The sequence below is a fragment of the Larimichthys crocea genome, chromosome XI (genome assembly GCF_000972845.2).
Source record: "Larimichthys crocea isolate SSNF chromosome XI, L_crocea_2.0, whole genome shotgun sequence".
NCBI lineage: Eukaryota > Metazoa > Chordata > Actinopteri > Sciaenidae > Larimichthys > Larimichthys crocea.
The window spans coordinates 21,764,128-21,789,874 of record NC_040021.1 but is presented as its reverse complement, the minus strand read 5'-3'; the positions used below and the strand labels follow the sequence as shown (position 1 = coordinate 21,789,874).

At 44.6% G+C, this 25,747-nt stretch overlaps 1 protein-coding gene across 1 annotated transcript; it reads left to right on the top strand.

Moving 5' to 3' along the window:
- The first annotated feature begins 2,180 nt into the window (after positions 1 to 2,180).
- On the top strand, positions 2,181 to 25,747 carry aig1 (androgen-induced 1 (H. sapiens)). Its single transcript, XM_019259161.2, has 6 exons — positions 2,181 to 2,540; positions 8,539 to 8,694; positions 12,140 to 12,241; positions 23,459 to 23,574; positions 23,985 to 24,151; positions 25,258 to 25,747. Exons 1-6 carry the CDS (start codon positions 2,400 to 2,402, stop codon positions 25,275 to 25,277), a joined length of 702 nt encoding a protein of 233 aa, XP_019114706.1. The 5' UTR covers positions 2,181 to 2,399; the 3' UTR covers positions 25,278 to 25,747.

The following is a 25,747-nucleotide window of genomic DNA, read 5'->3' as shown; positions in this document are numbered from 1 at the left end:
GTATGCATGCATGTACAAACACAATTGGCTGAAAAGGTGAAGGGACTGGTGACAATAAGGTAAATGCAATAAAAATGTAATGTAATAAAATTAAACTCTTAAAATAAGAAAGATGAGTCAGTTCTGAGAATTTATGAACTTGCATTATGTCACTATTTGTTTGTATTTACGTTATTGTCTGTTATGAACGACGTTTCTTGATGCACGTGACGATTTCACCGTCCACAAAATGATTCAAAGATTCGGAGAAATCTCTGAACGCTGACTGTCCGTGACCTTTGACCCCGTAGGCAGCACTGCAATACAAACCCACACTACTGAATAAAGGATATCACTGCACAGGCTCAGAAACACTTCAGAAAACACCTACACGACTTCCAAGAACACTGCTGACTTCTCCAGACCTGAGCTCATCTGAGGTGGACTGACTGAAAGTGGAAAAGTCTGTTCTCTGTCTCATCATCCTTTATTACAAAACATCCCAACTTGGCAGCACGGTGATACAAGCAAGAAGCAAGAAGGTTCAAACCTCGGCCGGGGTCTTTCTGTGTGGAGTTTGCATGTTCTCCACCTCTCTGCTCCGCCTTGGTCGTAGGTGTGAATGTTTCGATGTGCCCTGTGATGAACTCTCGCCCCAAAGTCAGCTGGGATCAGCTCGAGCCCCACCGTGACCCTGACGAGGATAAGCGGTTACAGAAAATGTAAAGATGGAAATATAATTTAAAATACAAATACATAAATGAGTAAACTAGCTTATAGGCAAAGACATTTATTTAAATTATTATTAATATTATTTATTTAAATCAGGCATGTCCAAAGTCCGGGTCAGATTTCATGCGGCCTGGAGCTTCGTTTTTATAATATAATATAATATAATATAATATAATATAATATAAGCTACTCTCATATCCGATCGTCCTTTTTCTTTGACTGGCCTTGCTTAGGCCAGGACTTGGCCCCTCCCCGCAGGGAGGAACCGGGGGCCCAACAAAGGGACCTGCTAAGTCTGGCTGCACACTTTTTTGTTTTCTTTTTGGTTGACCTACCTGCAGAGCAGAAGCGTTTTGCTGGTCTGTTTCTCCGGAAAGGCTGGAAGATGGTGACACAAAATATGACTTTGACGTGTTTTAAACTTAAACCTGGACCAGACCTTGACAACCTTCCTCCTCATCCGTCATCGATATGGTTCCCTTATTCTCATCTCGCTCTCTATCTCAATCTATACTCGATTCTGCTCATATCTATCGCTTCTACTCTCTCTCTCTCTAATCTCCTCCCGTCCTGTTTCCGTGCCCCCGCGCTGCAGTTGGTGATGTCCCCTTCCTTCCCCTTTTTTGTTTTTCATTTTGGACCCTGGGCATCTTCACATTGTCAAATCTGAAAGAAGTTTGGACACTCCTGAATAAAACTGATTACACAAAGCAAAAATGAGTATTTGCATAATAACAAAACATCAAAACATGTGATAAATTACAAGTTCTGTAAATAAAAAATGTAAATAAAGTTCTAGTTACTGTTGTGACAGGTCACTGGATGAAAATATCTGCATGAATATTCATTAGAAGTAATTAACTTAGTTTAAATGATGGTGATGAATCTTGAAATTTACATTTATGGAAAGAAGTTTGAATTAAACTGATTACACAAAACAAACATGTGCATTTGCATAATAATAAAACATCAAAACATGTGATAAATCACCACTTCTATTCATTTAAATGTACTCTGCATACTTGTATTCACTGTAGTACATCACAGTACTTTTTTTCCCTCCAAACTTTATTGAAAGAACAAACAAATAAAATAATAAATACATAATTAAATTAAATAAATAATAGTAACATAGCAGCAGCTTAGTTAAATGAAACTAAAATAATAAAACTTAGATGTGACAGACTTTCTAATCTTACATGTAAATAAAGTTCTAGTTACTGTTGTGACAGGTCACTGGATGAAAATATCTGCATGAACATTCATTATAAGTAATTAACTTAGTTTAAATGATGGTGATGAATCTTGAAATTTACATTTATGGAAAGAAGTTTGAATTAAACTGATTACACAAAACTAATGTGCATTTGCATAATAATAAAACATGAAAACATGTGATAAATCACCACTTCTATTCATTTAAATGTGCTCTGCATACTTGTACACACTGTAGTACATCAGCACTGTGGCAGCCTCCCCTCCCCCCTGCAGCATCATCATAACACGGAAGCAGTCGTTGGAGCAGGAGAGGCGCAGACAGGCTCAGGGTGGGAGGACAGACAGGTACAAAAACAAAAACAGGACTGAAGACAGACAGGTGGACAGCTCAGGTGCACAGGACTAACAGAGGCAGACAGGTAAACAGACAGACAGACACAGAGAGAGAGAGAGACAGCGAGCCGAGCGTCATGGCGCTGATCCCGTCGCAGGTTCTCCGGGTCGCCATCCTGCTGTCTTACTTCTCCATCCTGTGCCACTACAAAGCGCTGGACATGCCGGCGCACCAGACCTACGGGGGCAGCTGGAAGTTCCTGACCTTCATCGACCTGGTAGGAGTCCGCATTTTATTCACACCCAGCCGGTCAGTCAGCTGGAGGAGCCGCGCGCGGTCGCTGCTCGCGTGTTGTGACCGGATTACCCAGCGCGTGGTTGTTCCGGTGTTTGCATGCGCCGTTAACCGGCGAGCAGCTCGGTAACCTGCAGGAAGACACGGTAACGGTGTCTCGTTTGAACGTCGGTCGAGCACACGGTCAGCTCACGGGGGGCTGAACCGGGACAGGTGTTACAGTGAACAATGCTCCCCTGTTAAAAGCAGCCCCCCCTCCTCTTTACGCGGGAGCGCGCCGCGCGTACTCTATTGACAGCTGTGCAGCTCCTTTAAAACTGATTTATTAAATCAAACTACACATAATGTAATGAATATTTAACAAATAGACAAAGATGCAACGATTATAAACAACATGTGATGCATGAACATAAAGTACAAGCACACTGCAAGTTAATATAACTTATTACACGTCATATTATGACCAATGTACGCTGTTCATTTTAGGACATCCTCAGATCTCAGGTGTCAGACTCAAACGAAAAGGCATCAGAGTCGCCTAAAAGTCACCGAGTCTCAGAAAAACCTTTGTCATCCTCACACAAAACGGCATCAGAGTCGCCTAAAAGTCACAGAGTCTCAGAAAAACCTTTGTCATCCTCACACAAAACGGCATCAGAGTCGCCTAAAAGTCTCTCAGTCTCACACAGTCGCCTAAAAGTCTCTCAGTCTCACACAAAACGGCATCAGAGTCACCTAAAAGTCACTGAGTCTCAGAAAAACCTTTGTCATCCTCACACAAAACGGCATCAGAGTCGCCTAAAAGTCACTCAGTCTCACACAGTCGCCTAAAAGTCTCTCAGTCTCAGAAAAACCTGTCATCCTCACACAAAACGGCATCAGAGTCGCCTAAAAGTCACTGAGTCTCAGAAAAACCTTTGTCATCCTCACACAAAACGGCAGCAGAGTCGCCTAAAAGTCACTCAGTCTCAGAAAGACCTTTGTTACCTCACACAAAACGGCATCAGAGTCGCCTAAAAGTCTCTCAGTCTCAGAAAAACCTTTGTCATCCTCACACAAAACGGCAGCAGAGTCGCCTAAAAGTCTCTCAGTCTCAGAAAACCTTTGTCATCCTCAAACAAAACGGCATCAGAGTTGCCTAAAAGTCTTTCAGTCTCAGAAAAACCTTTGCCATCCTCACACAAAATGGCATCAGAGTCGCCTAAAAGTCTCTCAGTCTCAGAAAAACCTGTCATCCTCACACAAAACGGCATCAGAGTCGCCTAAAAGTATCTCAGTCTCAGAAAAACCCTTGTCATCCTCACACAAAACGGCATCAGAGTCGCCTAAAAGTCACTCAGTCTCAGAAAAACCTGTCATTCTCACACAAAACGGCATCAGAATCGCCTAAAAGTCACTCAGTCTCAGAAAAACCTGTCATTCTCACACAAAACGGCCTCATCCTAAACGGCCTCATCCTAAACGGCGGTGTGTGTCATTATAGATGTCTTGTTTGAGCATATATGCTTCATTCAACCACATCGCCTCAGGTCCAACAACTGTCCACGTCTCACAACGGCTCTTCAGAAAACATGTGAGACATGTGATCCGGTTGCTTCCAAATGATTGGACGCATCGAAACCGAACGTCTCTGAGCTCATCACTTCCTTTAATCGTGTGTCTACGCCGCTGGAAACTTGCAACGAGGAGGAAATAATCCAAACTATCTCTTTAAGTTCAGAAAAAAAAGACACGGACACACAGAGCTCCCAGTCATCCCAAACACAATGCACACACACACACACACACACACACACACACACACACACACACACACACACACGTATGTTCACAGAGACTAATCGAGTTAGCCGCTCGTTCACAAACACAACATGTCCACTTAGTGTCGCACAGAGGGGACAACAGGCTGACCGCCTAAGACAAAGTCTGTCTGTGTCTGCTTCTTTGTAACAGCAACAACAATAATCACAACAATTATACATATTACAACTGTTACTTATAGATATTTATCAATAATAACAAGTCTTATGTAATATGTATGTTAAATATTGATTGATGAAAGGCCGACAAACATTCGAGTTTTCTTAGCGGGGGTTAAGTTAAGTCAACTGTGTGTGTGTGTGTGTGTGTGTGTGTGTGTGTGTGTGTGTGTGTGTGTGTGTGTGTGAGAAACAGCTGTGTCATATTTTCCACATTAGACCTCTCCTCCTGGTTAACTGTGCTGTTAATGACCTGTACGCACCAGCAGCCAGGAAACACACACCACCATAACATCTGGCTCTTAATCATACCGTGTGTGTGTGTGTGTGTGTGTGTGTGTGTGTGTGTGTGTGTGTGTGCAACATGAAGACCTGCAAATAATACTGACACTGAAGCGCAGACAGATTCCATTTCAAGGTCCCCTAATTTCACAAATGTGACAAACTCACTGTCACAGACAAATTTTGAAAATCTGGTATAAAATCCTGAAAGTTTGCTCGATTCATTTCGATCGTTTGGTGTAGGATGGTCATAAACTCAGTCTGAGCTGTCTTAAGTCTCGTCTTGATGTTCCGATGTTTAATATTATCTGAGGTTTTTAGTCTCGGCTCGTGCAAATGGCGACGTTCGATCACACGAGCAGTGTCAACAACCAATAGGAGCGCTCTGTCCAGCAGGAAGCAGGCGGAGTTTTCCCGTAGTTGCAGTCTTGTAAGATCCTCAGTCTTTGCAAAATCTTCAAAACTCTGTGATTGTCTTAAGTCTTTCAAAGTTTTCTAGTGTCAACACCAGAGATTACTGTGACCAAGACAAGACCCAGACTTTGAGGGCCTGAGACCACGTCAAGACTTTGAGGGACTGAGGCCACGTCAAAACGAGACTTTGAGGGACTAAGACCACGTCAAGACTTTGAGGGACTGAGACCACATCAAGGCCGAGACTTTGAGGGACTGAGACCACGTCAAGACTTTGAGGGACTGAGACCACGTCAAGACCGAGACTTTGAGGGACTGAGGCCACGTCAAGGCCGAGACTTTGAGGGACTGAGACCATGTCAAGACAGAGACTTTGAGGGACTGCGACCATGTCAAGGCCGAAACTTTGAGGGACTGAGACCACGTCAAGACCGAGACTTTGAGGGACTGAGACCACGTCAAGACTTTGAGGGACTGAGACCACGTCAAGACCGAGACTTTAAGGGACTGAGACCACATCAAGACCAGACAGTATAAAGTCTACTTAGGTAGCTGATCTTCAGGAAAGCTCTTCGAGTCGCCTCATTAAGCCGCCTTGCAGTATTCACAAACCGCCGTGTGTTCTTTGGACGCGGTTTTGCAGATGAACTCTTTGTGGTTCAGAAAAAAACAAATTTTCTTCCAGAAGATTTGGCCGATGTCTCCTCGCAGACAGCTAAAAGAATAAATCAGAAAATGCTTGACCTGTCTTGAACTAAAACTGAGATTGAGACGAGACCGAAGCATTTAAAAGCGGTTTAAGATCGGTCTCAAGACCCGAGACCGGTCTCCACAAGACCGGATAAAAAGATGCTGTTCTGCAGATGAACCTTTTGTGGTTCAGCTTCTTCTCCCGTCTCCATCATTCACTTTCTAAGTGTGAAGGGCAACAAGGACTGGTGACAGTAATTAAAAAATCTAATTAGAAATGAGTTCTTGGTTTTATTTGAAGCATTAAGTTTCACCTGCAATCATCATTAATGATGGTAACTAATAAATCAAACGATGCACAGGCGGCTGTGGTCTTATCCCGAGTCTTCTTTGTCTGTAGTGGACTCTGAGATGAGACCTTCAAAAAGTCGTCTCGAGTCCGATCTTGAGCCTCATCGCAAGCTGAGTTGTCATAGAAACCCAATATTAACGTAGCAGGCGAGCTAATTTAGGCATCCACATACATTTCAGTTAATAGACAAACATGCACGGAGGTAACACACACACACACACACACACACACACACACATCAGGTCGGGTACAAGCAAAGTATTTTTAGACTAAAGGATGACATGCACAGAGCTGGAGGAGAACTGGCATCCGATAGCTGTGAAGCCTCGAGCGTCCGGCCGTCCCCGCGGCCAGAGGAGGACACGTGATACTCCCGATGGGCAGATTAGAGGAGATGGAGGAGGGATGGACGGGTGCGTCCTCTCCACCTTTCTCTGCTAAAGAAGGTTACATCCATCTTTGCGAACATATTGATGGGAGTGTTTTATTACACAGTGAAGGCGGTTAAAAGACAGAGCTCGCCACAGATCACTTAATGCCCCTCAGCTCCTTCTGGATTTATGATCTCAGTGAAGTATTTACAGTGTGTTTGTTGATAGAAGCATACCCACACGGTATCTTAGCGTCCTCACACTGATTACAAAGCAGCTTACTCGTGATTTATTTTTGAAATTCTTTCCATTTTAGTCGAATACGGACAGAGTAACACAGCATCCGGATACTTCGAGCACAGCTGCGGCACCGTGGTACTGGAGTGAGGAAGGCCGGCTGCATTTTCAATACGAGGAGTCAAGTACAGGATGTGTTTGCCATTTAAGTTTGAGAACACTGTTGCTAGGTGACAAGCAATAAAATGGAAATTGATTTACTCCCTTTTTGAAAGACGGTGAATGACTTAGTGTTTATTGGATTTCAGCATTAACTCCAGGAAAAAGAGTAAACCCTAAAAAAAAACATTAAAATACACGTAAAGACTTAATTCCCAGGGGCTGATGGAGTTTATCAGAAAATGGCAGCATGCAATATAAAGTTTGAATAGTGTGTCATTAAAATGTCTTTTGTCCACGAAGGTCAGTGAGGAAGTGCACGCAGCAAAAGTCTCCGTCAGGGCGCGTTTTAACCACCCAGTCACATGACGCCTCCAATACAAAATATGTCAATCATCTAAAAACGTCATTTATATCAGGTTCATAACTCCAGCGCCACACGCCACCGTGTGTGTTTAACCCAAGCGTCTGTGAAGTGAAGCCAGTGCAGTTCCTTGAACGTCCACTTGAGGCTGGCTATAGAACAAGTCAATGTCCATAAGTCCCCATGTTCAAATGTCCAACTTCACAGCAGAAATAAACATGTTTACAGCCTGGTACAGGAAAAACTGTAATTGCACCCACCCGTCATTCAGCCCGCCTGAAGTCCATCGATGAGCCACGTCTTTGCGACTTTTAGATTAGCTCGGAGGTGGAAATGTCTCTTCAGAAACCTGAGGTGACGTCAGGCACGTCCATTCTTCATGCTGTCATTGTGATGCACCCATTGGTTTGTGGACAGCCGTTCTGAGGCCTCAGGTTTGGCGTTATGGCCGTTGCATTCAGAGCCAGAAGTGACCGCATCTGGATGAGATGCTGGGGCTGGAGGGTGACGTGCTATGAATTGGGCTTTCACTCCGTTTTCAGGCCTGCCTGGACATAAACATACTTATTATTAAGAAACAGTACACTAAAATATGTTTCTGAAGACATCTGAGGACAGAAGTTCCCATAACACCTAATCTAGTCTGACCTTATTGGTGCAGCCCCCTGCTGGCTGTTAGACAGAATGCAGCTTTAGGACACTTCCGTGTTGGTACATTGGCAGCTAGCAGCTTCTAAACTGAATAAAACCTTTTGTACAAATTGGCGGGCGAGTAAACTCGACCACAAAAACACTCCGGCGGTTATATTTGCGCAACAAACTGGCTCTGCAGCTGGATGTGTTCTTACACGCTCGTCTCAAACTGGAGCCAGTATTTCCAGCCCCGTCCTCCGCTGAGGATGTTGTAATGATTTCTGAGGAAATGTAGGAAATAAGTGAAGGAGGAGGAGGAGGAGGAGGAGGCGAGGCAGGTTAAGGGAGAGTCAGTGCACCACAGAATGCGGTGAGTGCTTTGATTGCAGTGCAGCTTTAATGTCTGGTTGCCCTCTCTTATCATCCGCCTCATCCTCCCTGACCTCTTCTTCTTCTCGTCTCTTTGAAGTGTTCATCAGCTCGCTGAACTCTTTCTGCAGGTGATCCAGGCGGTGTTTTTCGGAGTGTGCGTCCTGATCGACGTGTCCAGTCTGCTGACGAAGGGAAGCGACAGCAGGGAGCAGGAGCGGCAGCTGAGGAAGCTGATCGGCTTGAGGGACTGGATGATGGCCGTGCTGGCCTTCCCCGTCGGAGCGGTGAGCGGATGGATTCATGCAACCGAACACGTCCACACACACACGAACACACAAAAACAGCCTGAGGGGGGGAGGAACGTCAAAGGGCTTGACTCGTGCATCTGCAGTACAATCAGCTCGCTCACCCTTCATTGATCTCTCTGAAGCCAGGTCCAAACCTTCATTCAAGGCACTTTTCCTCTCAACAGTGCCACATTTCACTTAATCAGTAAAGATTCTCCTCGTATTTGTAACGTGAGACGGTCACGTTTGGACACCTTATCCTCCCTATCAGTCCACATTTCTGAAGACTTTGCTTGAAGGAAGAACCCACAGATCATCACGTTAAGACACTAAAGACGGGAGGAGCTCGGAAGCATAAAAAAGGTTAACAAACATAGAAGAACCAACTCCAAGAATGCATGTGTACGATGCCAAGACAAGACAAGAAAAACATTAGAAAACATTTCTAAAGTATTTATATCATTTCAAGCCCTTTTGCCTTAAAGCACTCACCTCGGACGTCATCTAAGGGCGTTTTCACACCAGCGCTGTTTGGTCCGCTTTAAACGGACCAGAGTTCGTTTCCTTGGATAGTTCGGTTTGTTTGGGCAGGTGTGAAAGCTCATCTGAACTCTGGTCCGCCTGAAATCGTGGCTCTCGGTCCGCTTACAGCGGGAAAGCAGACGGACTGTCCAGCGAACCAAAGAGAGTCCCCCAGACTATCCTGGTGTGAACGCAGACAGAAGTCTTTCAGGGTTCAGCTCTAAGAGGGGTCATTGAGATTGGACGTTAGACTTTGGTCAATTAAGACTGACTCATTTCTGCAGCCAGCCTCAGTTGGCTTCATATCCCAGCCATGGAGGTTTCCACTTGGGCCCAAATTTCTGTGCCATTCCTATTTCAGGCCCTCGGAGCCTTGACGTTGAGATTGGCCCAGTCAGGTCATTTATTAGCTTCTGTTGGCCAAAGGCCAAAGCCATTAAGTTTGCAACAATAAACTATTCAGCAGCGTTCCAAGTTATATAATATGATTTTAGCAAGCAGAGACGAATGTGTCAGAGAGAACTAGAGCCGAGAGAGGTGACGCTGCTTCTGTTCCCACAGTGTGAAACATTCGGAGATTTGACTGTGACGGAGACGGGACGAGTGGGCGGGCTGTAACACATTTAAAAAGCGCTGAGATCATCTGAGGAAACAGTGATCGTGCATTTTGTAGCCGCTCCAGAGCTTTCGAGCACATCACATGGTCTTCATCAGCAGATGGAGTTTATTCCCTCCGAGCACTTTAAGGACTCCTCGTCCACGCTTAGCCTAAAAGTTCAAAAGATCATGCTTGACCTTAAAAACAACCACACCACGAGGTCCGTTTAGTAGCTGTTCCTGAGCTTTCGATCATACGTCATGATCTTCATCTTTAAGGTGATTGTTTCAAAGTCTTGGACTCGCCAAACAAAGAATTTGAAGACGTCACCTGAAGCAAATCAAACAAATGAAATGTGAATATTAAGTAGTTATATTCTAAATTTATATTAAATGAAATGAAGTCTCGCTGTGAATAAACAGAACAGAGGAAACAGCGTGGAGTCGCCCTCTTGTTGCTTCAGGCAGACGCTGACCTCTGTCTGATCCTCGGGCTGTTCTCACAACACCGGCAGACTCTGCTCACATGGTTCTGCCTCACACACACACACACACACACACACACACACACACACACACACACACACACACACACCTTTATTCAAGATTTCGGTTGGCACGGCGCCCTGTAGCTGCCTAACTTGTATGGCCGTCTGACCACAAGCACATCCTAGGTTTCGACACACGTGTACACACACACACACACACACACACACACACACACCTATAGAAGCAGTGAGCTGGCATGGTGCCGTGTGTGTGAGTTGGCCACAGAGTTCAGTTTACACACAGTACAATAGACATGATTATCACCACAGCTAATGTCTGGAAACCCAGCCTGGCTGATATGGAAAGAGTGTGTGTGTGTGTGTGTGTGTGTGTGTGTGTGTGTGTGTGTTATTCCGGTCATATGTTGTAGACATGCACGAGTGTGCAGGTGCATACATTACATATGTATGTATGTGCACGTGTGGGCAATTCTTCTTGTGTAATGAAGTGTGGAAATTAGAGGAAGGTGTGTGTGTGTGTGTGTGTGTGTGTGTGTGTGTGTGTGTGTGTGTTGAAAGTAGAGAACTTGCCGGTCAGGGTACAACAAGGGGGGGGGGGGGGTTGCTTGGTTCAGGTGCCTCGAACTGGAACCCAGATGACGCTCAGGTAATTCCACCCCCCGTCCGACAGAACAGAACATGGTCTGGCCCGAGTCCAAACAGTCTGCTGGAGATACATTAGACCGAGAAGGGTTCGTTAGTTTACGGTGCGTTCAGGACACGTGGGACACGAGGTGGCCGCAAACAGCCGGGTCTACCGCCAGGATATTCTGGATTGCTCAGCTGGAGGCCGAGTAGTCCAGCTGGCCTGTGAGGCTTCAATGCTCCGCACAGCATAAACATAACGTTATTAGATGGATCTACCATCAACCTGCATCTGTTCTAATGACCAGCAGGGGGCGGCTCCATTGGCAGCTAAAAGAAACCTGATTGTATTGAGTCTTACGGAGAAATGAACCTGCTTTTCACTTGATTTATGATCCCAGTAAACAGTTTCCTGAAGTCTTCCTCCACACATCATGATGTTCATTTAATAAATTATGGTCCCATTTAGAGTGAAATAGACGATAAAGCAGGGTACGCTTTAAACCGAGGCCACCTTGTGATTGAAAAGTCATTCTCAGTGAGTCAAACTGTCAAAACTGTCCATGCTGATCAAATACAAGTATGTTCGTCACCTGCAAGGATCGGCCTCGGAGACATTTGTGTGTCACTAATTACAGACGAGCATCATGTGATTTAAATAGATCATTTAAGGATAGTTCTGGGTTGGAAGGTGGAGGGATCACACGTTTATCCTGCAAGACAAGAAAGAACACCGTCCGCCATCAAAGTCATGCAATAAATGGGAACATCGCCCAAAGAAAGCCGTCTGATACTTCTTTTACCTACCAAGCGACTGAGTATGAAGTCTGGACAGTCACTACAGTAGACATAGGGTGCATGGGAGCGTGGGATGTCATCTCGCTGACAGGAGAAAAGAACCAGAGCTGATGCAGAAGGTGGAGCGATATAGACGAACAAGAACTTGCAGTACGTCACCCACCAGCTCCAAAAATGTGCGCTGCTGCTGGCTCCAAAGAAGCCGAACTCATGAAGCAGATCTCAAGTAGAAGCTCCGTGTCATCGTCATCGATCACCTGTTGAACTATCACCACAGTGTAGAACGGATCAGAACACATCTCTTACATTTCTTATCGTTGATCCGACTGTGAGGCGCTGAGGTCTGCAGTGCACTGATGTTAACTGTGTTCTCTCTCTCTCTCTCTCTCTAGTTCGTGGTGTTCACATTCTGGTCTCTCTACCTGTACGACAGAGAACTGGTCTACCCCAGACTACTGGACAACTTCATCCCTCAGTGGCTCAACCACGGCATGGTGAGTCCAACGACCTGCACAGATATCAGACTGTTAGTATCAGTCAGAACATGAAAAATCTGGCTCGGGATGCTTTCAACAGACGCTCTGTGTCTGTTGGTGTTATAATTAGACGGCGCTCCAGGCTCGGCTTCGCTCTCTCCAGTCCAGCACAATGTCTGCGTCGCCGCCAACGCGGCACCATGCTGCCTGTTGCACAAATGCTCCTGATTTACCCGAGAAAGAATTAGACTTCACTTCTTCATTTATTTATTTATTTATTTAACCAGTAAACCGCCTTATTGAGATAAAAAATCTGTGCCGAGATTCATGCAGCCCACGGGACGTGTAAATATAGACGTATAATAAATTAGAGAAGGGGAGCAGATGAGATCAGACAGATAAAATTAAGTCAATATATCATTATAAAGAAAATTAAATTCCATGTGCAGTAAATGCAGACGCAGCGGAGGGATTATGGGATTATTATTATCATGCTTGTACTGGTCCAGTTTTTATAACACTGCCCCTGTACGGCTCAGTACCTGACCTGACTAATTGTAGCAATAATTTTAGATTTAATACAAGTCAAACTCATAATAGGAAAATCAAATATTTCAGTTTTCTTCATTTGATTTGTCTCTGGACTGTTTCATGGGTAGGGTTGCAAAGGGGCGGAAACTTTCCATGGGAAGTTAAGATCAGGAATTTTGGGAATATTCCAAATCTGAAACTCCATGGGAATTATGGAAATGTATGTGAGGTAATTTAAACATCCAAACATAAATCTAAACATTTAGTTTTGTCATAAGCAGACGTGCAACAGATTTATTTGTAAGTAGAACTTTATCAAGTTTGAATTATTTAACAACAATATTATGTAGTCCACCAGCTCAAATGTGTCTTCAACAGTCTCTATGTGCTCTGGGCTCTGAAGTGTGGTCCAGGTACAGAAATCACCTGTGCAGGTAGGGGGCGTGGCCTCAACAGCCCTGCAGTAAGCAGTGTGCATGTGACGGAGGAGCAGCAGATATTCAAGTGGACCTGCCTTTTAGTCAAGATGATGCTAAACAACTATATTTAAATTCACTGTTAAAGAGCCAACGTTCCTCCCGACTCATGGGACATCATAACTCTATCGCATGTCTACATAAAATTAAAACACTGAACTCATGCTTTAAAAGCATTCAGAGTTTTTCAGAATGAAAAGGTCGAGCGAGACGAGCGGCTCAAAATGTTTAGATGTTTCTGGCAGTCGACCCTGGAAATGTCTCTTACATACAAACACTGACTGCTTACTGTAGCATACAGGAATGTCTGCTGTGTATCACACCGAGCAGACCGAGGAGATCAGCGAACAAGAACAACCTGAAACACTAAAGTCATCTATTAGGAGCTATACGGTGATTATTCGTTTCTAGTTTGACTTGGTAATGACACTAAACTAACTGATTGATGATATTACATCTAAGACCTCACCCTTTTCTCTCTCCGGGTAATTTCAGCCACGTGTCTTCTTTATTTTTGTCCATGCATGTGAAGTATATTTTCATATTTTGACCTGTTGCATGCAGAGTCCAAGTGCAGGGCTGCAGTCTAACATCCTTTGTCCTTTCTTAAACACTTTATCTTGATCTCGATGGAAAACATCACATGGTCAAGGAAGGATCTGAAGGAGCATCCGTAAGGAATTAGGAAAAGACTGTGCTCACATTAGGCTTTTTTAAATATTTGAAACAATCAAATGTGTCAATCCAAGTGGATTTCCTCTCCAAAGCAGAGTCCCACCTCCTAAGAAATTATTTTTTCAGTTGATGCAAAGGCTTCAGTCATAAAGGCTACATCAAAATAAGACTATTCGAACGCAGACGAGGACCCGGATCTCCACACCTGGTCTGGGTTTGCCTCAGGACCTCCAGGTGGAGCTGGAGGATTTGTCTCAGCTACCTGTCCTAACCTGCTGTGGTCCTAAATGAATTGATTGATTGATATTCTACATGACGGGACATGTAAAATAAGTCCTACATGGATCATTACTCATGTCAGTGGGTCATAAACTCCATAAAACACTTGATAAATCTTATCGGCGGTCAGAGCCGGTGCTGGTGAACCTCTAAATTTGAATAGAGCCGGTGACGGGTCGCTGGCTTTGATTCGCCATCTACAGGAAGTGGGTTTAATCTAATGTTTAGACAGCGGCTGACACGCTTCGCACATGTCGACTGACCGATAACGCAGGCAGCACCGCGCGTGTGTTTTGAATCAGCCCGGGAGATAACGAGATCATTTTCCAGCACGCTGTCTGCAATATGCAAAAAGCTTTGTCGTCCTTGTGAAGCTTCCTTTTGTCAGAGCCACATGAGCTGAGCCGAGCCGAGCCGAGCTGAGCCGAGCCGGAGTGTGTTGGAGTTTTGTTTTTTAAAAAATGATCATTCCCGTGAAAAAGACGAAGCGAAGGAGACAAAGACACTGTGTGTCTGTTTGTGTCTCTTCCTGTACTCCAGAGGATGATGTAATAGCTGAGTGGTTGCTATGGCGCCGTCGCCAAGGACCAAAACAACCAGAACACCACCAACGGCCGTGTGTGTGTGTGTGTGTGTGTGTGTGTGTGTGTGAGGAAAAACGTGAGAAAGTTTGTGCGTGTGTGCCTTTGTGAAACACTGTGTGTGTGTGTGTGTGTGTGTGCGTGCGTCCAGTCTTGTTGTAAATATTTTGCGGTATTCCATGGTATCACTGTTGTTTGTCTACACCGGCTGCCACGGCAACCGTGTCGCCATTCCCATCGGAGGAGGGAGGGGTCGAGTGATGTAGAGCGGAGGCAGAGGAGAGAGACGAAGCGTTTTTTAATAAATCTGCTCGACGCTCACGCCAAGAAAGTAATTGGAAGTGAGCAAGTGATGCTCCTCCAGACCGGTTACTGATTTATTATTATCTGTAACACTCACACTTAATTCACACAAATAAGAAGTGAAGAGCTCGTGCGGTTTATTTGGGTTCAGGTTTTAAAAAAACCAAACTCTCCGTGCGGATGGACAGTTACTGCAGCTCTGCAGAGAGCTAAACACACTGCAAGACTTTTATTGGAAGCAGCTGTAAGACTGAAAAAACGACACTGGACAACAAGTGAAATCATGACTGCAAATTAGAAAAAGATGAAATATTATAAAGAGTTACTCCTGGATTCCAAATGACGTTGTTTTGGCCTGTTCGTGATGTGGCTTCAAGAAACATTTTCTGCAGCTGATTTTGTTAACTTGCTCTGATTAGGTCATTTTCTCTTGGTCTATGTGCTTCTATCATGATTAAGTACGCTGATGTAGCTAAATAGTTTCCCCTTTTGTCTGTTTATACAAAGTGTTAGTGGTGTTAGTGGAGTGTTTTGCATTAGGCTTTATTAACTTGCTCAGATTGGGTCATTTTCTTTGGTTTAGGTGCTTCTAAATATGTTACATAAGTCATTTGTTTCCCTTGTCCAGCAGTTTGGCATTCAGGTGTTTTATTTTGAAAATTGACTGGATTTGTTTTGCTGTTTCCTGCCGGCTCGATCTGCTCTGCGCTGCTTGACATGACGGGGTCGCAGCATCGGTCAAAAATAGATGTATGTTTTTTAAATGTGCCACGGTTCTTCTGCTGGATCACGATGATCGTCCCGAACATGTGCGATATGCGACGCAGCCACGCCCGGTGGGATTTATCCTTCAGACCAGACATATTGTAAAAATAAATTCATACAGCGACAAAGAAACTGGATTTGAATATGTATAAACCAACAGCTCAAGCTCATCAACATTAAGTCTCCATAGATAGAGCAGCACAATAATTAATCCAGTTTAAACAACAGCAAACTCACACGTGCACATTTGATTCAACAACTCTGCAGCGGCAGATATGCAGAGAGCTGGAGGACGAAACTGAGACTAACTTTGTCGTAAAGAAAATTGCACTCAGTGCACTTAAAGTCCACTTAGTATGGTGGATGAATAGGACCAACATAGAACCGTCACCAAGGAGACGTGGGATAGTGTCCAGTTTTTTTTAAATTCATTTTCAGACTTTGACTTTGTTTCATTATTATTTAGAGTTTTCAGCTGCAGTTTTCTCATCGTCAGACAACAAAACTACTCGTCTAGGTTCAGAAAAAGATCATATGTTGTATATGAAATGCAGTCACAGGATATTTTTCTGATTCCCTGCAGCAGTAAACATCTCATCTCATCTCAGTGCCTCGACTTCCAACTAAAGCCTGACCGAGGAAGAGAAATAAGAAACGGGTCTGCTGACAGAGTTTCGCTCTGTCCGTTAAATGATGTGACTCAGGGGCGGGGTCTGTCCCCGTCTGTTCTCTGCCCGGTTACTAAGAGAACAACACTGATCAAAACAAAACCTGGTTTTTATTTTTTTATTATTTTGTTCTAGTCCTCAGTGAGGATCAACGTCTGCAAATGTCATCCAAAACCTGTGTGTGTGTGTGTGTGTGTGTGTGTGTGTGTGTGTGTGTGTGTGTCCAGTTTGAGTCCATGAAGACAAACCTCAGACACACACTCATAGGTTTCACCAAGCAGCAGAGGATTATAGTCTGAAACCATTGACCTGTGACACACACACACAGACACACACACTCACTCACACAGACACACATACACTCACTAACACACACACACACACACACACACTCACGCACACACACTTTCTCTTTGTAGTTTTGTTATAAAAGCTCTGTTGGACGAGGATCAGCTGTTTGTTAACATCTGGTGAATCATTGTCAGGTTTGGGTGCACACACACACACACACACACACACACACACACACACACACACACACACACACAGACTTGGGATCAACACTTAACCTTCATCTCCTGTGAGCTCTACTTGAATCATTATCTGTGTGTGTGTGTGTGTGTGTGTGTGTGTGTGTGTGTGTGTGTGTGTGTGTGTGTGTGTGTGTGTCTCTTTACCTTTCAGGCATTCAGTGACTCACTCAGACTGAAGCAGTATAATTATTATTAATCCTCCAAATACAAAAACAAATAAGCGAACGTTCTCCATAAATCCTTTCAATGCGTCGATGTAACCGTCGACTCTTGTTGACTGAAGCTGTGACATGTGAGACCAACGTACGATTCTGGATTCTGACCTCAGAGCTGCTGCTGTTGTTTTGAAGATAAAGTGTTCTTCATGTTTTTTTATTCTTCACTAATAACGCAGATTAAATAGGATCAGTCATGAACCCACGGCGGTTCAAAGCGTGATGGATGTTTGTGTGTTTGTGTCCCTGTGACTCGGTCCATGGTGTACCCAGTATCAATCAGTGTCATCAAACATAAACACGCAAACAAAATAAGATTGTTTGACTTTGAAAAGATCCATTTGACCACGATTTGTTCCACACGAGACATTTTCTACTCGCAGATAAACTGGTAGATCAACTTTATGATTCGAAAGGAGCTCAAACATATTCTGACATTACTGTCTGAGTAAGTTTAGATCCAATCGATACTTAAAGTGCAGATTTCTTTCAACATACGACAGTGTTCAGGATTGTAGGCGTTCAACTTCATTTGTAAAAAGAATAAACGCATCTGTACTTTTAAAGGGAACAAGAGCCAATTTGCAGTAGTACGTGCACGCGTCTACGGCGTCGATACATAATATCAGAAACATTTAACTGAGGTGAAAACTGTGGTAACCAAATAATGGGGAACCAAACAACCAACAGAATGAGCCAGAAAGCTGCTGGTTGCAGCTAAAAATCGAATAATACTGGACAGTAACCGACAGGCTGCCTCTCTCTGACAGTAAATGGTTTCAGTGTTGCCGCAGAGTCGTTGAAATTCAGACACAATTTCACAGAGTGTGTTTTTGATAGAAAGAGGATTGTCCCCCTGCGACACGATAAGCTCCTTAAGTCAGAAAACTGTTGAGAAAAAGGTCAACACGACACGTTTCATTTGATTTTCATGGGTTCAGGTGGAGTTCACTCGAAAGACTGTTTCACATCTGACGGTGCAACAAACTTTCAAGCGTCAGCTGCAGCACTTTGACCGGTCACACTCTGAACCACCCACCGCTGGATTCATCTTCATAATCTCGTGTTTTGAAGCCAAAACCCGCAGGAGTTTATTTTAAATTCGTCTTGAGGACACAAAAGCTTCCAAAGATACCAAACTTGTCCGTCCAACTTAATAGAATATTCCCATTTGATGTTACGGTGCAGCTATGAAAATACGGGGTCCTAACTGACCAACAGAAACCTGGTCTGAAGTCAGTGGTTCGGTATAAGATGTGCATACATAGGCAGGTTCACAACGTGCATACACTTGAAGGCCGAGCGTCCACCGACCGAGGATCACTTACCGGTCCCTCGGCAAAAATAAAGCACCGCTGTGAACTTCTCTTAATCCCACGAGGCTGCAACGGACATCTGTAATCTCCTGTCAGATTATTTGGAGGCTGATCGAGCTTTCACTCCATCGCCAACTCCAACGTGCCCAATCCACCACCGACCACTGCGTCTTCCTCATCTACCGGCCACACAAAGACTTTACAACCCTTGTAGCATTCACCCACTCACACGTTCATACACTGCTGCCATGCCGACTGTTCACTCCGAAGAGTTCACAATGATACTAAGCTCCTACACGCTGACGTCGCAGCCATCAGGAGCTAATTGGGTTCCAGTCTCTTGCCCGAGGACCCTTTGATTACTAGACGACCCGCTCTACCACCTGAGCCTAAGCAGGTAATGCAGGCTGGCTCGATGACACTGTTGATCGGTTTAATTCATGTTACGACCAAAAACACACACAACCCCTTCAGATTGCGCCGTTTGGCGAGCAAGAGCGGCGTCGGACATGCACTTTGGAGCGTGCACCGCGTTGTCCGAGGACTTGTTGGAGCGAGCGGATACAGATATTGTTGGGGGCAGTTCGTCTTGAACGCCTTGCTCGAGAGCAACTGCCAGCAGGAATGACGGAGGGAGAATGTGTCAGATTGATTGTCCGATCTTTTCTGGTGCAGAACCCACAACTTTCCGGTCACATGAATCTATTTCCGATGCAACAATTCCAGCTATTCGCCGACACTGGAAGATGTTTGACCCCGTGGACCTGCCCTCGCAGTCATGTGACCCCCCTCCTCTTTATCCATCCCCTGCTGCTGTGTATCTCTGCGTGAAATGGTTTGTCCCGTTTTTAGCCCCAGACCACAGGATCGAACCGCCGCTGTTTGCCAAAGGAAAGGCGGCGGGAGGGGGTGGCGGCGGTGGGATGGGATTGGGGGGGGGATTTTCCACCGAGGCAGAAAGCTGGCTGCTCGAGCGAAACCGCAAACCTCGGGGGTGGTGGCGAAGAGAGAGAGAGAGAGAGTGGAGGGACAGAGGGGGAAGACAGACAGGGACAGAGAGAGAACAACAAAGAGAGAGACCTAGAAACAAAAATAGAGAGACAGGGAGAATAAAGGGAGTATTATTTACGAGAGGCGAGTCCTAAACTTAAACGCGACCAAGACACTGGAATTCCACTGAGGTACTCTGGGTAAAAGTGCAGCGTCAGGACGTGTGTGTGTGTGTGTGTGTGTGTGTGTGTGTGTGTGTGTGTACAGTATAATGATGGGAGGGAAACCTAGAATTTAAGACCCCAGAGAGAGAGAGCGAGAGCTATTCTGTCCTCCTCGGAGATGTTGTTCCTCTTGTTAGTTTGCACATACTTGGCATCTTCAGCCTGACCTTTTTTAAATCCTCAGAGGGGAAGCCTGAGAAGCTGATTGGTCAAAATAAGCACAGTACAGTACTGTACAGTATACAAAGCACTCTGCTGTATCAAGTTTAATGCAGGTTTTTTTTTTTCTCCTCCTGAATCCACTTTGAACATGTCAGAATTGGGAAATGAACGTCTTTAGATTTGGTGCCCGCGATGCCAGGATTTGTGAATATTCAGCGTTTGAGCGCTGTGAACGATCACAGCTGCTCAGAGAAATATTCCTTGATTATGATTTTCTAGCTACGGAACCATAAATATTTAAAAGGATAACTATGTTTTCAGTGATATATGATCAGCTTCTCAAACTAAACAGCAACCAGCGACAAATCCAGCAACTTTCCTGGTGTTGGTGTTGTTGGAGGAGCACGTATCGTCTTCTCAGTTAGCAGCGGGTGTTGCCGTGGGCTCGTTCTTGTAGTTCGAAACATATTTAAGGTGCTTTTTACTATTTTTGCCTCTCAGACGACGTTACTCTTCTCTCCTACAGCGTCCATTACAAATACGTGCACATGGCTGATCATGCCAGTAGTTACTTTCCTTACTGAGGAAAGTTTGAAGGACAAATGGAGGATCAAGAAAAGCCGATGGAGCAGCGATCGTTTGTATCAAAGAAGCAACAGTGACATCTGCTATACATAGAACAGGCTTCTCGTGCTGTTGTGACAACCTGTTTTTGGTACCCGAAGGCCACCGTAGCTTCTCCTACGCACTTGGAAAAGCACTTTAGTCGATTGTAATCTGTAAACTCACCCCTAGATGCCACATTTTCCAGCTTGAAATACCCAGATTTCCCTGCAAACCACAGGTTTTACGGGGGGTTCCCTGCCTCCGCTGATATAAAAAGCATCCGCTGACATTGAAATAGTTTATTACAGCTTATGAAATATGATACGAGGCGTGTTGAGGTGCAGCCGAAACGAGCGTGCAAAGTTTTTAGATGCTTTGCAACTCGAGTAGCGACTCCTCGCTGCCTCTTACGGAGGATTTATAGTCGTGCATTAAGCCCTTTATGAACGTGCATATCTAATGCTGAACTACTGTATAAATCAGATGTCATGATGTCGGTGTCTGCGCCGCTGTTAACCCCTCGTGTCGAGTATAAATCCAGCTTTAAAGGATTTAAAGGGAGAGATGATTTTATTGACTTGTTACAGCAGCTTCATATATCAGAGACAGAGTGATAGATACGGAAATGCACATGAATTAAAAATAAAATAGAAGTTAAAAGCATGAAAATAAAACTAACAAACTGGCTGAGGCGTCTCTGTTTCAGTCTGAAGGAGATATTTGCTGCATCAAACAATCATTTCAATCCAAAATGTAATCGATTACTATGAAACCAGCTCTGAGCCGAGCCTGTGTTTACACCTCCTGTAGCCCGGCAGCGTTGAACCAAACACTTTTTGCTTTTTCCGTCATTTCCAACCATCAATCTGGGAATAATTAACAGATGGAAGAATCCCAGTTGTTGTTTTTCTCATCGCAACATAACGAGGCCGAACCGGCTCGACTGCCGGAGACAAAAAAACAAACAAACACCAAAAAAAAAGAGCTCAAGCAGTCTGACTTTGCCCAGGGTGAACAGTCTGACACACACACACACACACACACACACACACACACACACAGAAACAGATGCACACACATACTCATCTACAGCTGTGCTCATGAGAGTGCAAATGAGGTAAGAGGTCTCAACTCTGCTGAGACAACTACGCCTGTGTGTGTGTGTGTGTGTGTGTGTGTGTGTGTGTGCGCGTGTGTGTGTGTGTGTGTGTGAATATGTGTGTGTGTGTGTGTGTGTGTGTGTGTGGATGTCTGTCTGTGAGTGCCCCCTAGTGGACAGATAGCATATTTCACATGAAGAAAGAGCTCGAGGGTGTCGATCGATTGATTTAATTTGTGATGTTTGATTGGAAACAAGACGGGATCGAGGGTTTATAGTGTGTGTGTGTGTGTGTGTGTGTGTGTGTGTGTGTGTGTTTGTTTACTGTCTGATGGTGAATCACGGCAACACAGATTAAAAGACGTCTCCTCTGTGTGTTGGTGAGAAACAGCTTCACGGAAAATGGCAGCACATGCCATGACCTCCATTAAAAGTGTTTGTGTGTTTTTAGATGGATTACACAGGTGTCTACACACACACACACACTCTTACACACACACGCAGTATTTAGAGGCAAGTCAAGTTTATTTGTAAAGGCACTTTACATAAAACATAAAAGGCAGCATGAGGTAATATAAAGACATTTAAATTAAATTTAAAAAGTTGAACAGGAGGAGAAGTGAACGTGCTGTGTATAAAAATAAAACTCTCAGCTTCGATTTAAAAGAAAAGACGTTTTCTCCAGATGTTGGTTTCATAAAAACCGAAAGCTGAGCTGAGATATCAAATGTGTTTTATAGTTTGTAAACCGACAGCAGTATTTTAAAATGAATTCTTTGAGATTTCAGCGTGAGCCAAATCAGACCTGACACCAGTAAAGACCAGCTGAAGATGAACACATGGACAGAATTCATAAGTCACATGTCAGCCCCGCTCGACCCTCGTAAGGATGAGCAGTTTCAGAAAATTGATGGATAATAATAATAATAATAATATTAATACCTTTTATTTATATAGCACCTTTTAAAAAAACAGAGATTTACAAAGTCCTTTACAGAGCAGCAGACCCAACAGAGGCTGCACAGGATGAAAGATACAAGAAGTGATTCAGCGAGCCGGGTCGAAGAGCTCTGATCGAAAAGGCCTCTAGTGACCCGCCCCGAGGATCGAAGTGATCAGTAGTACGATGCATGGACATAAGTCCTTAAAAGGTCCGGTGTGTCAGATTAAGATGCTCTAATTCAGTCACATTCAGTCGTTTGTGTTTATTAAAGAGCGCAAACTCAGATCCAATAACCACAGAGGTTCACAGAGTGCTCACATTGTTGGTATTATGATATAATATTACAAAATAAATCCGATATTCCAGCACAGATGTTTGATTTTAATGAAACTTCAGCGGTTAGGTGCTTTAAGGTGCAGCTCAACTGTTGGCCACCAGATGGCGGACTCTAAAAAGAGTCTTCTTCAAGAGATCGACATCGCGTGAAGGTTTATCAAGACGGATTCACGTCCTTTACGTTTTACTTCTGCAGATGTTTCAGGTTGAGCTCCTTTATATATGGTCGGCTAGTCTAACCTACAGCGATGCATCATGGTCACATGTTTGTGTTGCCGTCACCGTCCACAGAAACGTTTCCTGAGCTCAGGCTTCAGATTTGTGACGATGGATTTTCCGTTAATCCAGGAGGGTTTTTAAACAGTTTGTTGAGCTCATGAAGCCGGATCATCTCCCCGCCACACAAAGGAACACCTAATCCTTCAGTTTATCACAAACGTTACCACCAAACGGTGGAGAGGAGCTTTCCAAATGTTTTCATATTCAACAAATATTTCAGTTTATTTTCCTTTTTTTGTCTCTGTCCACCTCAGCACACCACCGTTCTTCCTTTCATCATCATCGAGATGCGGACCACCCACCACCGGTATCCCAGCAGATCGTGGGGTCTGGCGGCAGTGTGCTGCTTCGGCGTGGGATACATCCTCTGGTACGAGATGTTTCCTCTTTCCAACTCTGAGTGTGTGCTCCGATTATCAGGGAAAGTGCAGAACCTGAGCGCTTCCCTCATCTATGCTCGTGAGCTTTGAGTAGGAACCAAAAGAACGCGGATACAAGCAGCTGAAATCTTGGTTAAACCTTAGAGATTGAGGTTGAGGAGCTCAGAGTAGAGCTGCTGCTCCTTCATGAAGGACCCAGCTGAGGTTGTACCTGATACCTCCAGGTCTCCTTCCTTTGGAGGTGTTACATATCCCATCTGGTCAGGCAGGAGGAGCTGTGGACTGCAGCTGGGGCGAGGAACGTCTGGAAGACCCTGCTGAACCTGAAAAGTTTAGTTTAGAGTTAAGTTGTGTTGGTGAAATCCATGAATGTAACTTTCTGTGTCGTCGCCCTGCTCAGGACGTGTTGGGTGCACCATGTGACAGGCGTGTGGGTGTACCCGGTGCTGGAGCGCATCGCCCCGGTGGCTCGAGTCGTCTTCTTCAGTGCGATGACCGCCGTGATCTGTGTTTTCTACACACTCGGAGAAATCCTCAACAGCTACATCTGGGACCAGCCACACACAGGTACACCACACACACACTTCAACACGACGTGCAGGGTTCCTGCAGAGTCTGAACAAGTGCTCCAATGTTACACTTTAAAGGCTCCATGTGAAGTTAGTTCTCCTCACAATAAGCGAAACATAAGTCTAGCAGCGAAGCTTTACAGGATAATTATGGTTATTTTTAACTTGGACTGATTGTGCTCCACAGTACATCTCTTAAAGCTCATTAAAGAGCTGATGAACCCTCACGCGATTGCATAACGGCTCGTTCAGTTCAACAATAGTTTGACTGAACTTTGACTAAAAACCTGCAGCGAGAGATTTGTCAGAGCGGAGCGAGCTGTGAGGAAAAGTGTAACCTGACTGACCTGAGGGGAGAAATATGTACGAACTTCCACCGGACACTTTCAGCGGGGATGATTGCAGCTGTTCGAAACAATGATTGTGATTTTTGAATCACGCCACAGCGTGTTTTAAGAAGCTTTCCCAGGCTGGGTTGATATTTCGCGTGATGGAAGCGTCGAGCAAATCGAGGAAGTCAGATGCAGAACAACATCGAGAATCCTTTCAAAATAAAACACCCCGCGTCCACTCACGAAGAGCAAACGGTTTAACCACGTAGCCGACTTGAACTTGTTGAGATTTGCTCGAGATGTGACGTCTCACTCACTGATAAAGACACGATACAAACACGTCATCCTAAAGTCTGGATGTCCGCTCTCGTTCTTCCCGAGCTCCGAATCTGCCGATACATCTGGAAGAAAACGGCGTGGGCAGAACAGTCGTGCACGAAATCGCGATTCGCTTCTGAAACCTCTTCTGCTCATAAACTTTCCTTCGGTTCGTCGGTCAGTCTGAAAAGTGATTTTTAAAGAAGCAGAAACAGACGAAGCATCTGCCGACGAGCCGCCTCCCTCTTCCTCACTCACACACTTACTCACCCCCGTCCATCTGCTCAGCAGGTCAGTAGGTAGCACTCCACCCACACCAGAGACAGAAAATCTGTGTGTGTGACTCTTTAGACCGGCAGTGTGTGCTTCTACTCTCTTAAAACTCCGTCACAGTCTGCTGACTTCATGTTCGCTCTCCTTCCTTCCTTCCTTTCTCTCTCTCTCTTCCTCTCAGAAAAGGTCAAAGGTGAATGACCTTCTAGCGGCTGCGCGGGCATCGACATCGGCCTCGATGAGGACGAGGACGAGTCGAGCCACCGCCCCAACGGGAACAGCACAAGAGCGGGAAAAAACAAAGCGACCTCTCCAGACGTGGGAAAGAGCGTTACCATTGAACTGTATCCATAACAATAACTTAAAATCGTCAGTTAAATGTGAAAAACTCAACACTCGTTTTGTTTTTTCTTGATTTTTTTTTTTTTTTGGTTTTCAGTGATTAACCTGGAAGCAGCTGTGTCGCCTCTGCTTCTTACTGCACACACACACACAAGCATAGGACATGCATACAGGGACAAAGACGCACATTAACAGCATTTGTAATCTGCTTTTTCAATGTGAATGAATCCCATCATAAGCTACTGAACATCTTGAATTATTATTCATCTCATGAGTCGCACTACATGTATGGAAGGAAACAGATCAATAAAGTTTGAATGGAAAGTTTC

Coding starts and splice junctions, on each gene's coding strand:
- aig1 (XM_019259161.2), top strand. CDS start 2,400: ATGGCGCTGATCCCGTCGCAGGTTCTCCGGGTCGCCATCCTGCTGTCT. Junction 8,695..12,139: donor TGGCCTTCCCCGTCGGAGCG/GTGAGCGGATGG, acceptor CTCTCTCTCTAG/TTCGTGGTGTTCACATTCTG. Junction 12,242..23,458: donor AGTGGCTCAACCACGGCATG/GTGAGTCCAACG, acceptor TGTCCACCTCAG/CACACCACCGTTCTTCCTTT.